The sequence below is a fragment of the Rutilus rutilus genome (genome assembly GCF_951802725.1).
Source record: "Rutilus rutilus genome assembly, chromosome: 3".
Taxonomy (NCBI): Eukaryota; Metazoa; Chordata; class Actinopteri; order Cypriniformes; family Leuciscidae; genus Rutilus; species Rutilus rutilus.
The window spans coordinates 55,007,306-55,023,822 of NC_140211.1; the positions used below are offsets into that span (position 1 = coordinate 55,007,306).

General features: G+C 38.6%; 1 protein-coding gene across 3 annotated transcripts in view; it reads right to left on the minus strand.

Moving 5' to 3' along the window:
• usp47 (ubiquitin specific peptidase 47) overlaps positions 1-16,517 on the minus strand; it is a 33,678-nt gene that overhangs the window by 14,198 nt on the left and 2,963 nt on the right. Inside the window, exons 2-11 of one of the 3 annotated variants that reach the window (XM_084403789.1) lie at positions 8,808-9,002; positions 6,612-6,725; positions 5,414-5,567; positions 5,228-5,324; positions 4,677-4,822; positions 4,481-4,560; positions 3,024-3,173; positions 1,642-1,737; positions 1,420-1,572; positions 678-836 (exon numbers count right to left, since the gene is read on the minus strand). In XM_084403789.1, coding sequence (XP_084259915.1) covers positions 678-836; positions 1,420-1,572; positions 1,642-1,737; positions 3,024-3,173; positions 4,481-4,560; positions 4,677-4,822; positions 5,228-5,324; positions 5,414-5,567; positions 6,612-6,725; positions 8,808-9,002 — 1,344 coding nt within the window. Of the gene's footprint in view, positions 1-677; positions 837-1,419; positions 1,573-1,641; positions 1,738-3,023; positions 3,174-4,354; positions 4,561-4,676; positions 4,823-5,227; positions 5,325-5,413; positions 5,568-6,611; positions 6,726-8,807; positions 9,003-16,517 lie in introns of all 3 variants that reach the window. The other 2 variants (XM_084403788.1, XM_084403787.1) reach the window with 2 other exon arrangements.

Consider the following 16,517-nt stretch of genomic DNA (forward strand, 5'->3'; position numbering starts at 1 on the left):
TTGTGGCTTCACAAATGCTTTGCTGCATATCTCGGTTGTAACGAGTGGTTATTTCAGTCAAAGTTGCTCTTCTATCAGCTTGAATCAGTCGGCCCATTCTCCTCTGACCTCTAGCATCAACAAGGCATTTTCGCCCACAGGACTGCCGCATACTGGATGTTTTTCCCTTTTCACACCATTCTTTGTAAACCCTAGAAATGGTTGTGCATGAAAATCCCAGTAACTGAGCAGATTGTGAAATACTCAGACCGGCCCGTCTGGCACCAGCAACCATGCCACGCTCAAAATTGCTTAAATCACCTTTCTTTCCCATTCTGACATTCAGTTTGGAGTTCAGGAGATTGTCTTGACCAGGACCACACCCCTAAATGCATTGAAGCAACTGCCATGTGATTGGTTGATTAGATAATTGCATTAATGAGAAATTGAACAGGTGTTCCTAATAATCCTTTAGGTGAGTGTAAATACAATAAAACCAAGCAAACAAAACCAACAAGTCATATTATACAATATTTTTTTAACTAACATATGATAAAAAATTCTAAACCTTTTCAGGCATTATCTTGCTAAATAAGTCCTTAAGTGAAATAACTTCATAATAGAGCATTCTACTTGTATTAAACCCAGGACAGTCCAATAAAATATGTTTTTTGGGTTTAGAGAGGACGTGAGGTTACCTTTGGTTTGAGCACCCGCTCTGCAGTGCTGGTGTTATCCAGACAGATGCCCTCGTCCACGCCATCATCCGTGGAGAAATCGTTGCTCATCTGGTCACTGTGGCAGCTTCCTTCATTCTCCGCCCCACTGTCAGTGCAGCTCTCGGTCTGAGGTGACTTCTGCAGACAAACACATTTCATTAATGCATCAAAATTATGGTTTTAAATGAGTGGTTTTTGTTGGGCAAGGTACTGGGGATGTTCAGAACTACATATTTCCAAAATCAATTAGTAGTATGCTGTATATATATATATATATATATATATATATATATATATATATGTATATATGTATATATGTATATATATATGTATGTGAGTGTACTGCATACGCAGGTAAAGTAGAATGTATTATATCCAACTTTTAAATGTATTGCTAGGCGATAATATAGTTTACATTTTTAGAAGATATCACAATCAAGCATTTGCTTATTTCAGATTTCAACAGAACCTAATTAATTCTATCGTAATTTAATAACTTCCTTTCAAACATGTTTAGTAAGCCTCACACACCAACATTCATCTTACTCTAAAATAAAGTGAGGCATGAAGTCAAAATTAGAAATTGTCACTTGATAAAAACCAAATCACAAATGGTGACTAGAGACACATTTGAGATATTAATACCACATGTGAAGAGGGCAGGAGAGACCAGTTCAGCTTTCTTTAACAAGAGGAAAGAGATCATAAAGCTGTGTCTCACCTCGTCCTCGACGTCAATGAAGGGGCTCATGTCCAGCTCCTCGGGGAAGGTCATGCGGTCATTGAGTTTAATGCGGTGCATAGTGGTGTAATCAAAGTCGAAGCGTTTCAGCTGCAGAGTCAGCAGGTATGGGAAATGGAGGAATCTCAGGCCCTGGAGAGAGAAATACTGCATAAGAAACTGAAATGTGACTAGACAGTCATCGTATCTGATCTGATTCACCTTGCGGGCGTCACATTTCTTTTTGCAGCGCTCACAGAAGTATTGGTTGGGCCCGTCGAGAGTCTCAGGCTGGATGAAGGCCTGCAGGGCTTCTTCCTGTTCAGCAGAAAATTAGTGGAAAATAAGGACAAACATGCTCCTTTTTCATTTGGATATTGCATTTGACATTCAGTAATTCAACTTAAAAGGTGAAACTAATATATTATGAAGACTCATTACATGCAAAGTGAGATATTTCAAGCCTTTATTTGTTATAATTTTGATGATTATGGCTTACAGCTTCTGAACATGTTCAAAATTTCTGAGATTTTGAATTTGGTGTTTTCATAAGCTGTAAGAAATTATAACAAATAAAAGCTTGAAATATCTCACTTTGCATGTAATGAGTCTATATAATATATTAGTTTCACCTTTTAAGTTGAATTACTGAAATTAACTTTTGCACGATATTCTAATTTTTCGAGTTTCACCTGTAAATAACTTAAAAGTATATAAATAACAGTGTTTAAAGAGGACCTATTATGCCTTTTTTTCAAAGTCTTGATTTGGTTTTTGGAGTCTACTAAAGTAGGTTTTCATGCTTGATAAAAAAAAAAAAAAACAACAACAACATTATTTTCCACATATTTGATAATTTGACATTGTTGCAGCTCCCTGTCTGTCAGTAACGCACTCTTTAGTTCCTGTCTCTATGATGCCCCAAAAAGCACAATGTGCTCTGATTGGCCGGCTGGATCGGTGTGTTGTGAATGCTCAACCGCCTCAAGCGTGTTTAGGAAATGTCACGCCCTTACCGCAACCGCTAGTTTCAACAGACACACTACTTACTAACTCAAACAGGCACCGCCCTTTCTTTTTTATGTTATTATGCCTTGGACGGGAATTATTTAAATGAGGAATATTGTGACGTGTTCGTTCCCGGAATAAAACTCCAGACTACAATGGAGGCGTTTCAGGGAGTTCACAAATGGTGCGCACTGATATAGAGAATAACTCCCGCTTGGAGGGACCTTGTGACTTTGCAGACCTTTTTCAAGCTCAAACAGCAACATTTCACACTAAAGAAAGTTGAGGATGTAAATAAAAAAGCATAATAGGACCCCTTTAAAATAACTTTGGAGCACTTTGGATGATATCCTGACTTATAAATATATTTTCTGATTGGCTGTGACTGTGTTTTGCTGTAGTGTTTACTTCACTATGGACTCCTGATTTCATTTTCCATTGAATCAAATAGCATATAACTCTCTAGCTTATAGCAATGGTCATATTTCCATATCAAACAATATTAAAATCGCCAATTAGCATGTGTAAATACTGACAGGACAAATACAAAAGCACCGCAGCTACAAATAAATGGTCATGATGATGGCCGTACGCACCACGCTGCCAAAAGCCTGGCTGGCCCCGAAGGGCCTGATGACCAGAGGGATGTCCAAGTACGTGTCAATCCTCCAGCTCTCATAGCCACACTCCAAGCAGCGCACATAGTCCTTCAGTTTGCCCTGGTAAAGCTGGTTGATCAGGTCAGCCTGGGAAAAACAAAAGACAGTCCATCAAAACAAGTTCAATAAACACACCCATACATTCAGAATGAAAATGTATTGTATGCATTTTTTCTATTATATAGATGAGCATAATACAAAAAAAAATGAAACTGAATTACAGAATATCTTTGGCATGTCCCTTTTATGTGTTAACTTAAGCACTTAAGCTGCATGAACTCAAAAAGTTTGTGTAAAACCTGACGATCACGTTCTCCAGCCCAATTGGAGAATGAACTAAAGAGAATCTTGTGCTTCAATAGAAACAGGAGCATCTGACTGTCTGTAAAAAGTTCACATGATGATCAATGTTAATCAGAATGGTTAAATCAGTCGGTTTCTTCATTTGAAATTGAGATAAATAAAAACCTTTATCATTTTAAGCTTCAATTCAGAATCCTTTTGAATCTCAAATTTTCATTGGGGTCTAAAGGCTGAGACACACCAAGTCGACGGTCGGCCCGTCGGTGAGCATCTGTCCACACAGTGTTTGCGGTGTGTTCGGCAACCATTGGCGGCTTTTCGGCCGATTAAGCACGTCAAATCAGCGATTGGCTTTAGAAAAATTATGAAAGCAAGTAAACAACAAAGTCATGAAGGTACACACACTTCTAATTTGACATATTATCTGAGCGTTCCAACAAGTGAATATTTTCAAAATGAATGATGAACAAAATAAAGACCAACAGGATTCCTATATTCAAAATGTTAAGCAAATGCAGCTTTGTTTTCAGTTTGGATAGTTCCAGAGTTGTAGTTTCGTTCCCCTTTATGAAGGATGAATGGACTTACTGCCACCTGCTGGTGTGGAGAGTCATTTCTTCTAACACAAGTTGGCCATTGACCGTAGTCTTTGTGGTGTGTTCAAACACAGCTTTTTGTTCGAGACGCAGGCAATGCAAGACAACAACACAGTCTCCGCTAGCTTTATGATGTCGGGTCGGTGTGTCACTTTTGGACCCCATTATAAATTCAGAGAAATCCCAAACAAGTGGTTGAGATGTGTTTTTTTTTTCTGAACAATTAGGTTTGCCAACTTACTGGCACAAATACAGATTTCGAAGTCTTACAGACTTCACAAAGTCTTACAGCACAGCTTAAAAGAGAACAATCAGCTGAGTGTAGAAACATGCAAACCTTTGTTTAGTGCATGCCATGACCCAACCCACCTCAAACGTTGAGGACATTCGGACATTCGAACGAACATTGGGTCTTTTGTCCTGACCCTGATGTAGGGATCTCATTGGTTGTGGATTAGCATCAAGAGATGAGGGGGCGGGGCTTGCATCGCATACCTGCTCGGTCTGTTTCCACTTCTGCTCTAGTGCATCAAACATGACTCTGCAAAGCTCCTGGACGTCGTGCTGCTGCCAGGCTGCAAAACACACACAGTAAAGAGTTACGGGTAATCAAGACTCCTCCTGCTATCTGATAACAGCAGTGCTAATGTGGGTAAAGTTTCTCAAAGAGACGTTAAGTGACTCCTCGTACCCTCACTGCTGTCCCAGCCAAAGCTGCGGGTCACGTCTGTGGTCTCGATGGCGCGCTTCTTACTCGTCTGCAGGAGAACGAACAGCCTCTGGAGCTGGTACGGGATACTGGTGACTGGATCCTCCTCGGACTCCTCAAACTCCCAACTGGTGCAGAAACATTCAAAATAGTGTTAGAGGTAATAGCTGTAGAATGCAAAATATGGAGGCAGAATCGAATGTTTATAAAAATACGAATAAAAAACTACAAGCTATTAATAGTGCCAAAAATGGCATTAGAGACAGTATGTTGAATTCATTTGGATTAGTTTTACGATCTCTTTATGAACTTTTTGAAGCGTCAAAGTGGAAGTTGCGTAGCTGTCAATGGAGGGACAGAAATCTCTCAGATTTCATCTTAGAAGATGAACATCTTTAGAAGATGAACAAAAGTCTTATGGGTTTGGAATGACATGATGAGTAATTAATGACAGAATTGTCATTTTTGGGTGAACTATTCCTTTAAATCTAGTTCATATGAACTAGTTATCCCACTAAACACAGACTACTTACTTGTAGAGTGCATTCCTGAACTCAGGGGTCATGAACAGGGTCTGCAGGAGGCTGTTCAGGTAGCAGGTCATCGCTTGGTTGACCAAACCAACGTAACCTTTAAAGCAGACACAAGACAAATGAATCTGTGTGGCAAAGTTGCGGCCATAATGCCCTTCACAACAATGCATGTTAAAGCAGTGCTACCTGTCTCTGATTTGTTGAGTATGGAGGAGTACGAGTAACTGGGGCTGCTGTAGTCACTGCTGCAGCCCACAGTACCGTCCCGCGGTAAAGGTCCAATGAAGCGGTCCTGAGAACTGTCATCAAGACCACTGCTGTCCGCTGTGCCAGATTCATCCTGTAAAAGAGTCACACAAGAATAATGCTAAATATGCAATGCTCACTATACATGATTAAGATCTCATGCCTCAAGGTTATCAAATTAACACTCGTTCTTTTCCAATTTCTTTTTCTTATGATGTTGCATCCGTATTATGTTGTATTCTTTAGTACTACTGAAAATAAAGTAGGGTAGGAGCCTGCAAGGTCAACCTAAACTGGGTTTCACAACAAAAAGTGGGAATGGAAAGATGTGAAACCAAGTTCAAGGCCAGGGTTATGATGAATGTGAAAGACAGTTTTTTTTTTTCTCCGCTTGATGCAATCTTTGCACTTTTGTTAAATATAAAAAATAAAGATTATAGAAAAACGATAGAACAGATTGCTCGATAGAATGAACGATGGTTAGAATGAACGATAGTTAGAACAAAAGATAGATAAAATGAATGATAGATAAAACAACCGATAGATAAAGCAAACGATGGATAAAACAACGGATGGATGGACGGATAAAACGAACGATAGGCAAAAAAACAAATAAAATGAAATATAGACAACAAACAATTTTTTTTAAACTAGACAGAATGAAGGAATGGAACGATAGATCAAATTAGCGATAGCTAAAACAGACGACAGGTAAAACGAATGAAAAAACTAAAGATAGAATGAACAATCAGTAAATAGAGCGAGTGTGCAAACGAATGAACGAACATTAGATAGATAGAGACAACAAACAATAAATAAAACAAATGATATACAACAAATAATAGATCAAAATAGTAAAAAAAGAATAAAGGAATGAATGATAGATAAAATGACCGATAGCTAAAGAATGAAAAAATGATAGATTATATTAACAATAGGAAAATAGACAGAGCGAACGAACGAACGATAGATAGATAGAATGTTTGAATGAACGATAAAAAGACCAAATGATAAAGCGATAACGATGGATAAACGATAGTCAGAGCAGACGACAGACAGTCATTGCGTTGACAGATAGTGGTACGACTGATCGATGGATGACAGGTGACGTATTTAAACAGCTCATATCGTGACTCACTGAAGCGATCTGAGGCTGCTCTCCGTCCTTGTCTGTGAGCTGCAGGAAATTCTTCTTCCCAGCCTCAAAACCAGACAACACCAGGGACATCTCACCGGCCTGGTCCAGAGGAGCCTTGAAAAAAAAAAAAAAAAAAGAGATAAGAGAGGACAAGAGTGAGAGAGGTAGTGAAAAACAAAAGCAGGACAACGAATGCGGGGCAGATGCTGTCTGGAACAGTCTTAAGAAAGTCTTAAGACTGCAGAAATACTGCAAAATGCTGTAAAAGAGAAAATAATCAAGCTGACATACTGCAGATAGCCCACATCTCGTCCGAGGATTCGGTTAGTATGGAAGAAAAAGCTGTGCTGCCTGAGGGACATGACGTACTAGCAATTTACCCACAGGTCTGGACGTACTAATGTTGGGACTGGAGTGGGTGACGGTACAAACAAGAGTGTTTGCACTGTGTTTTATTTCCTTTTTGTTCTAAACTGTTCTTATTTCTTTTGATTATTTTAATTACTTCTATGTAAAGCACTTTGAATTACCAGTGTATGAAATGTGCTATATAAATAAACTTGTCTTGCCTTGCCTAATCCAGTGACCTACTCAGAGAGTTACCTGCAACTACAGGCTCTGTGCTGGGTCAGCGCTGGGATTAACACACAGTTAGATGGAGAATAGAGCAGAGTACATGTCATAACACAGCTCCGTCTAATCAGATCACATTCACTTCAGCAGTGTGGGAAAACATGGCACTGACACTGATAACCCATATATTGGCAGATCGGTCTAATTCTCACTGTCTAAGCACTTCATCATAAATCAAATATGTATAGTGGAGTAGCCTAGTTTGAAGCAGTGTAAATACAACTTACAATCGCACAAAAGGCTGCGAATGCACAAGCGAACTTGACTGTGCTAGTCATGAAGGCTCTTCCCGTAACAACGTGCTACAACACGGGTGAAGTGATGTGTGTGGCCTAGGAAATCTTCAGCCTTTATTCAAATAATATTCAAAATTACTTGTGATACCGCAATGAATCCTGTCATATTGTGCAGAATTTCCAAAGAAATTATGAAAACATGCATAAATTACAGATCCAACTAAATATTAATAACTGATTATGTTGCAGGCAATGTATGATTTTTCCTGTGAGCCTTTTTTTATGCATGTAGCTAAAGTTTGTTTTCCCTTATAACAATTTTGTCAGATAAATACATTAACCAAGTTTACTGTTTTGTTCTTTCCTGATATTTAAAATAAATATAAAAATATTTTCCTCATATTGTGATCGAAGTTAACAATTAAAAACTAGGGATGCACCGAAATGAAAATTCTTGGCCGAAACCGAAAACCGAAAACGAGGAAACCAAGGCCGAAAACCGAAAACCGAAACACCGAAAGAAATTATGCCAATTATTAGTACCATTGCATTTATGGCTATGACTGTGTACTAACTTTACTAAAATCAAGGCATTGCAATTGCATAAATTAATATTAAAGTTTCAAAGAATAAATCAATTAAAATTGTATGCAAATATTTATTTAGCACATTGCAAAGTATAAAATTAAATGTTTAACTTGACCCCACTCATGTATACATTAAATAATAATGTAAAAGCCTGCTGTTTGCGTCATCACAACATTTCGGCCGTATTGTTTCGGTGATAAAAGTCTTTCGGACGAAAATTTTCGGTGGCCGAATATTCGGTGCATCCCTAAACAATGATCCCATCTGGATATCACTTTTGGACAGTGTGTGTGTGTGTGTGTCAAAATCAGCAAATTAGAATGATTTCTGAAGGATCATGTGACACTGAAGACTGGAGTAATAATGCTGAAAATTCAGCTTTGATCACAGGAATAAATAAATTACATTTTACTATGTTTACTGTATTTTTGATCAAATATATGCAGCCTTGGAGAGCATAAGACACTTCTTTCAAAAACATTAAAAAAAAAAATCTTACTGACCACAAACTTTTGACCAGTAGTGTATATAAATACTAAGCATATGTAAATACGTACTACACTCACATATTATGGCTGCATTATTTACTGTATTAATTATAAAAGCATTACATAATGCTAAAAAACTGCCATCTCCTTAATGCAGTGTGCATCATTTTGAATGTTTTTATTTTATTTTAGAGAGAAACAGTCCATGTTTTGGTAAGACTTTTGTGTGTTTCGTTGGGGAAGACTCTCACCACGTCCCCAGCGTTGGCCCACGCCAGGCAGAAAGTGCCGTTCACATATCCAGCCTTGTGAGCCACATCCTCGTAGAATTTGTTGACGGTGGTGGAGGCGGGCAGGTTGAGCGTCAGCTTCTCATTGACGGTCTTGGCATTGGTGGTGTCCTGCACAATACACAGCACTCTCGGCTCCTCCGCTGCACTTTCAATCTGTGAATGCACACATAGGGTGAGTGTTAAGTTTACTTTAACCAAGCACACACACACACACACACATCAGTTTGAGCTCCACTCCAGTGCTAAGAACGTCAATCAGACATGCCAGGGAAATGCACTAGATGAGCAAAAGTGCAATAGTTTTCTTGCACCAGGCAATATCATCAGAGAACTGACCAATCATAGTTACGTAATGCACGTTTTCATGTGGTAAGCCAGGGAGTGCGTAAGCAAGAAGAAGTATGCTGTAGGCTATATTTCAACTCATAATACAAACCTAATTAATACAGCAATCCACCATGAAACATACAAGATTAAACAGGACTTGTTAACAGCCTGATCATGCCTGTGAGTAAACTAGCAAACATTCATAGACATTCATACTATTAATCTTATTGACACCAGTGGGTTAAATGTAAGTGTAGAAACGGCTCAGAACAGTGAAGTTATGGCTTAAGTGTACTGTGTTTGGGGTCACAGCATGACGTCAAGGCCATAATGTTGACTCTGACTGGTGCTGGTTGGTTAATTGCAGGTGTTGTTTACAAAGCAGAGCCATGGCCTTTTCATAGCGTCTGCTAAAGAACTGATCATGTTACAAAAAGCGCTGACTAAGGATTCCAAGCACGACGCAAGCAAAACATTTCTTCTTACATTATTGATGTGATGAGCAGAGACAATAACTTCACAAGATTATTTTAAAGTTGCTTTAGTTTAAATTAAAGGGCTAGTTTACCCCCCAAAATTGATCCCATAACGTATTCACCCTCTAGCCATCCTAGGTGTATATGACTTTCTTCTTTCAGCCAAACACAATCTGAGTTCTTCCAAGCTTTATAATGGGAGTGAGCAGAGCCTGAGTTTTTGAAACTCCAAAAAGTGCATCCATCCATCATAAAAGTGATCCATATTGCTCCAGGAGGTTAATAAATGCCTTCTGAAGCGAAGTGATACCTTTTTTTGTGGGAATATTATCCATATCTATAACTTTATAAACCATAATCACTGGCTTCCCAAAGCAAACACTGAATATACATGTTTTTTTTATCAAATAAATAGTATAGCCTATAATAACTTGTTAGATATTTTGTATTACTATTTATTCGCTTTTAATATTTTAATAGACTTTTATACCTAGAAAAATGCTGAATTTGTAGAGGCTGCATAAAGGGAGGGGAAAAGTCCTTTCAGTCAGAAAAGGAAATTAGGAATTCGTCACAAAAACTTATGACGGATTTATTCAAACACATGAAATACTGAAGAACACTGAGTAAAAATATAATGAATATGTAATATAGTGCATGTATTTATCAAAAAGCTTATCTCTAGGGTAAATTTGTCTAGCTGATGGACATTGAATGGCTTTTCTGAGGTAAATGTAACATGACATTGTTTACAATCTGTTTTACTGACGTCTTTCCACGGCTGAGACACTGATTTATGCTGGGTACACACCAAAAGATTTTTTACATCTTATAAGATTTTCAAAATGTGATAGACCACAAACATGAGGACAAAAAAATCATAGATTTAACCGTTTTTCTCCTATAGTGTGTGGTGTGCCATGACAAAGACAGCACAACACACACAAACTGATTTTCAACCAGAGTCTTGACTGTGAACACAGGAAATCTCGCAAAATCTCGCGAGTTTTCAGAATAAGCATGCCGAACGATATGCAGGAAAAAATTGCGATGATAGTGTTTGGAATGATTTTGTTGTTGGAACAACAATACTTGTTGGAATTATCAACAAGCTGATCCTCCATTTCTGCGGTCCACATCAATTTCACTTTGTGCTGCGTCATGACTGTGTTTGTTATGCTTCCGTCTTCCATCATCTCGCTTTCTGATTGGATATCGTTTCGTTTCACGTGATAATCTCCAGAGCGTGCGCGCGTTTGTCCTCTGAGTTCCCCCCCACACATCAGGATTTCTGATCGTAAATATTAAACATGTTGAATATTTACGATTCGCGATCGGGGCGGCTCCGACGTTCTTCCGAGCAGGTTCGGACACTCTTAACACACCTCACACCAAAGGAAAATCTGATAAGATAATCTGTTGAACCATCAAGATAATCGGGACGTAGCTAGGATTGTCGGAAGGGAGGAAATCGGCCCAAAATCAGCCCGATTATCTTTTGGTGTGTACCCAGCATTAGAGATTACATGTGGCGAAACGAATTTCGGTAAATTGTACTGTATCTTTCAACATACCTTCTGATGTTCATTCATGTTTATTTCATGCTAGTAAAGAGGAAGAGATGATCGTGTTCTCTCGCGCTCCACGCTGCCGCTTCGCCTGAACTGAAGCGGCAACAGCAAACTGTCACGCCACATTAAAAGAGCGCCAAAATGGCATTTATTGTTTCAATTTTGCAATAAAATTGTCAAAATTTGAAAGCTAATACTTAGCTTATGTATCTTTATTGGATAGGAAGCTCGCTACAAATAGTTTAGTGACTTTTGTTTACACAAATGAAAAAAGCATAGACTAAAAGATAGATTCTTGGGATTTAAGATTTGATTAAAATCGAGAAATCATAATTTTCAACCCAGCCCTAATTGGAATGTTGTTTCATGTTGACTTTAATCACTTAAAAGACAATTACATTTTTCACACTACATACTCAAATTCCCAGCTGCCTGCAAAAAAACCCACACCTTGATCATATTATTATTATCTGGGTGAATCTCATGGAGGCTATCAACAAAATCTCCTGGGAATATTTCACTCCAAAATCAAAAGAAAATAATATCGCAATTTTGCATTAAACAAAAAGTACCAGCTTCATTTTTATTGGTATTTTTTTCAGCTTTTTTAAGCTCAATTTCCCATCTGCCTGGAAAAGTGTATTGCCCTCAGCTTCCCCTCAAACCAGCTCATTTTTTCCCTGACGTCTTCATTTGAGGGTTAGTGTCAAATGAATCACCATGCTGTAAACACACATGCAACACACACACAACTACCTGTGAGAACCTCTTCTGCATCTCCTCAAAAATACTCTGCCTGCAACTCCAAAAAATACCCTGATGACAGAACAACAACAACACAGTGTTCAAGAGAAGCCAAGCCAGCCTCGGGCGCAAGGCCGAGCGTCACGACACGAGCGGCACTGATGTCTGATATCGGTTAAAGGTCAAAACACAGGGGAACAATGGAGATCTAGAGAAGAAAATGTGAAGATGCCACTGTAAAAGACACACAGATGTCAACACAAGCAGGGGCATTATCAGATTAGAGGGTATTTTTATCAGGGATAATATCGTTAGGTGCTGACATGAAACAGGTTGGCCTGTTCTCGAGCGGGTATTCATTATGACAAGGTGCTCAGGCCTACAAGATCTTCATCCCAGGCCTTTCACTGAAGTACAGATAGACAATTCAAAGGAAATATTTATGATGTATTCAATATTTTCTTGTTAAACGATTTTTAACCAATACTGACTGATATCACAAAAATATTTTCCGTGCAAATGTGTTTTGTCATCATATTACAGGTTCTGAAATAAACTTGCGTCGTCAAGTTTTGTTTTGAGGTTTTATTTATTTATTCAATCCTATGGAAGTGAGATTGCCAGCGGACCGGAAAAAGCTCCTTGAGTGGCCGAGATAATCAAAACATTACGCAGTTCTTGCCTTTATGTAAATATCAAGAGAAAAACACGGGCGCCAGCTAGGGTTGTGCCGAAAGACGACAGTATATCGTGTAATGACGATAGTCAGAGATATCGCCGATGGCTGATGCCTTTGACGTTATCAAGATGATAATTTGCTTGTTTATCCATGAATGTATTCAATTATTATTATCAGGCTAGTATTATCAAATTATTAGGATCTATAATTAATTTGCCTTTCCACATTTCATAACAACATCACCACATAACCAGACTTGCGACATCACCGACATGCGCGTAGGATTGAGGAATGAAATGAAAATGTTTTTCAAACAGTTGTTATTCACAAATTGTCAAGAGTGCATCATATAGAGTTGTTGTTTAAGCCTAAGCAAAAACATGTTGTTCATCAGCATTTTGTTTTGTTTCCATAGCACATAAACAAATTTAATGTAATTTGATAACAATACAAGTACAAATTATAATTATTAATAATAATATTACTAAAATTATATAGGCCTAATAGCAGTCTTTAGGTCCGAACACAGCACAACAAGAAATTGTTGTTTAATAACAAAAGTTGTTTAACAAGAAATATTGATTCTTCTAATTTTTTTCATTGACATTAGCATGGTCCACAAGAGAAATATTAAAGGGGTGGTATAATGCCCTTTTCACAAGATGTAAAATAAATCTCTGATGTCCCCAGAGTGTGTATGTGAAGTTTTAGCTCAAAATACCCCACAGATATTTTTATATAGCATGTTAAAATTATCACTTTTTGAGGGTGAGCAAAAACGCACCGTTTTGTGTCTGTCCCTTTAAATGCAAATGAGCTGCTGCTCCCGGCACAGGGGGCGGAGCTTCAACAGCTTGTGTCCTTTTACCTCACACAGACATGCACTGAAAATTTCATTAGCCTTTTATGTTCAAACCGGAGTCAGACAATGATGGAGAGACTCAAGAAGAAGTGACAACATGTAGAAGCAACAGGACATTTCTGAATGGTTAGTTGATGAATTTAGGTAGCTTATGTGTCGTTATCTTCTAGTCATTGATTAGCATATACTGTCTTGATAATCTATAAATCGTGTTCCGGGGTCGGGGTTTATGTAAATTCTAGGGTTGATGATGTCACTAACCCGGGAGGAATGTTGTCTGGTCTCTACCAGCCGTTTGTTGTAGTCCTTAAAAAGCAATTTCTTTAAAAGCAAATATCTCCCTTTGTTTTGAACTTTGAGCATTGTAACTTTGCAGATGTTGTTTACGCTCAAACAGCAACATTACACACTAACTAAAGTTAGAAAAGTGAAATCATAATCAACCACCCCTTTAAGCCAATAAATTAAGATAGTGATTTACCATCATCATTGAGGTAATTGTTCTGGTAGTGTCTGAGAGAATGAATGTGCCGTGCAGAGTCAGATGCCAAAAGCTCGGTCAGTTTGAGACGAGACTCCTACACCAACATAACTCTCGTGCTAAGTTTGCAAATCGCATGCGAGATATCCACGGGCTCGCCTTTTGGGTGAAATATTTCTATGTAACGCGATATTTTTCTTCATTGCAAACTCCATCTTTGCTCGCAAAATGATGAAATATTACAATTTCCCTCGACAAAACAAAGGAAATAATTGAATAAATGAGTAAATAAATAAGTATATATGAGAAAATTAATGATCAAATAAACTATTGCAATTCCCCACGTGCGACAATATTGTGAATCTGTAATCTCACAGGCTGACGATAGGACATGCCGACTATGGAGCATCGCACAACACTAGCGCAAGCCAATCGCTGTGAGGTTCAGGTAGTGACGTTTGTCTTGAGCATTTAAAAAATATGCAGGTTGTGACGAAGTGTAAATGTTTCAACTAATATTGTTTACACATCTGATGCAAAATTATGTCAAAATGACCATCTCAGCGAGTTTCCTAGTAAACAGTCGCTTATCAGTTTAGTGAACATAACTGAAGAAGAAAACTGATGCGTATCATTATATCGGATCCGTGCATTAGCTCTTAAAGTGACAGTAGCCTAATATTCCTGCTGCCGTCTGTCATCAACGTTAATCAAGCAACTAAAGACAAAGAGAAAATGACTTCAGTAGCTTTAGCAAAGATTAATTATTTATACAGTGAAATCTATGCAGTGTCTGTACCTAAATACTGTTAGACTTACCTGAAAAAACAAAGCACTGTTTATTTAATTTGTATCTCTAACATGTCTACTGCAAGACGCTGGAATTAAGCGGCCAGGCTGATCAACATTTCCAGGCGTAGGTTCCCAGGTTGGACGCAATCCTACTTTTATTCAGCAAGCGTATCTGTGCTCATGTTCTAGTCCCGTGGGGGTGTGATAAAAACGATAAGCTTGCGGTGTGATGCGGGTGACATTAATACCTGGACTGAACAAAGATTCACACCTGCCAAACAGACGCCAGCTGATGGAAAGAGTGTGTGTGTGTGGGGGGGGGGATAGGCTATGGGCTCAGATCCCGCTAAGCATTCCCAGACCCTTTGAACACAATCAAGAGCGCCTGAATCAAAGGCCCAAAGCAAACGCCTGATTGTTATTCAGGGAAATTCTATGTATTGTTTGTATGGTTTACTTTTAAGACAAAGAGAAAGTCACCCAGCCTGCTTTTAGTCTACATCAGGGTGTCAACCTCGGTTCCTGGAAAGCCACAGCCCTGCAGAGTTTCGCTTCAACTCTAATTAAACAAGTCCTTCAGGCTTATTTTAAACCACAGGTATGTGTGTTGAAGCAGGGTCGGAAGTGAACTCTATAGGGCTGTGTTTGAATATATACCCTTGTTCACTATTCCCTACATTACTCCACTTATATACTATGGAAACGAGTGAGTGAATTCGGACACTGAGTGCACCGGAAGGGCTGCCGCTTTCGCATAGCTTGTGCTTGTCGTTTAATAATCCATTGAAATTTAGCAAACTGGCAGCTCCAGTTGTACTTTTTTTACTCTGTCATGGAAACTAGCATGTATAAACCTTAATTAAACTATTTAATAAGTAAAAAAGAATTTATACCATATTACGCTGTAGCCATTTGGGACCAGCAGTTTGGAAAATGGATGGATGGATGATTCAGCTGCGGGCGCCATCCTGACGAGACGCGGGAATTCATACGGCATGACCTTCACAGTGCATTGTGGGTATTATTCTCTAGCCGTTGAGCGTACATCGGTTGTACACTCGTTATTGCGGGATTAAATTAGCGCACTTAGTAACGACTAACGACCACTATGGTTTCGGACACCACTACGAATGTGCCCTATTTAAGGGTAAAGGGGGCGGTTTGGGACACAGCCTTGGACTGTGGCCACCCAGGAACTGAGTTTGACACCCTTGTTCTACAGGGTAATGCAGTGCAAAACAGAGACAATGAATTAGCAAAACTTATTGTTTTTCTTTTGCAATGCTTTCTTTTTCTTTTTCAATACTTTATTGTTTTTCAAATATATGTGGCATGGATTTGACTCCATAGTTGTGTGCTTCAACTCTGCATTGTGCTTACACACCTTAACATGGTTAAAAAAAAAAAAAAAACACTTAGGCTCAGTTGCCTTATTAATTATTATGAATGAAATCAGATTCAAATACATTACTAAACTTACCAACCTTTCCAATAAAACAGACCTGTGGGATATGTACTTATAAAAAAGCTATAGTGAGGTCTTGTATGAAAATGTTCCTCACTCTACTGGGCATGAGTCGCACTAAAGCCTTCTGTCAAATGGCTTAATTACTTTTAGCAGGTGGTCCTTTGAAGCCCACAAACACGCTTCATAATAGGGGCTCTGCATTGGCTGATTTTGACCGAAAAGACACTACACTTCAAAAGTGTCTGTACTTTACTTCCCTTTCACTAGA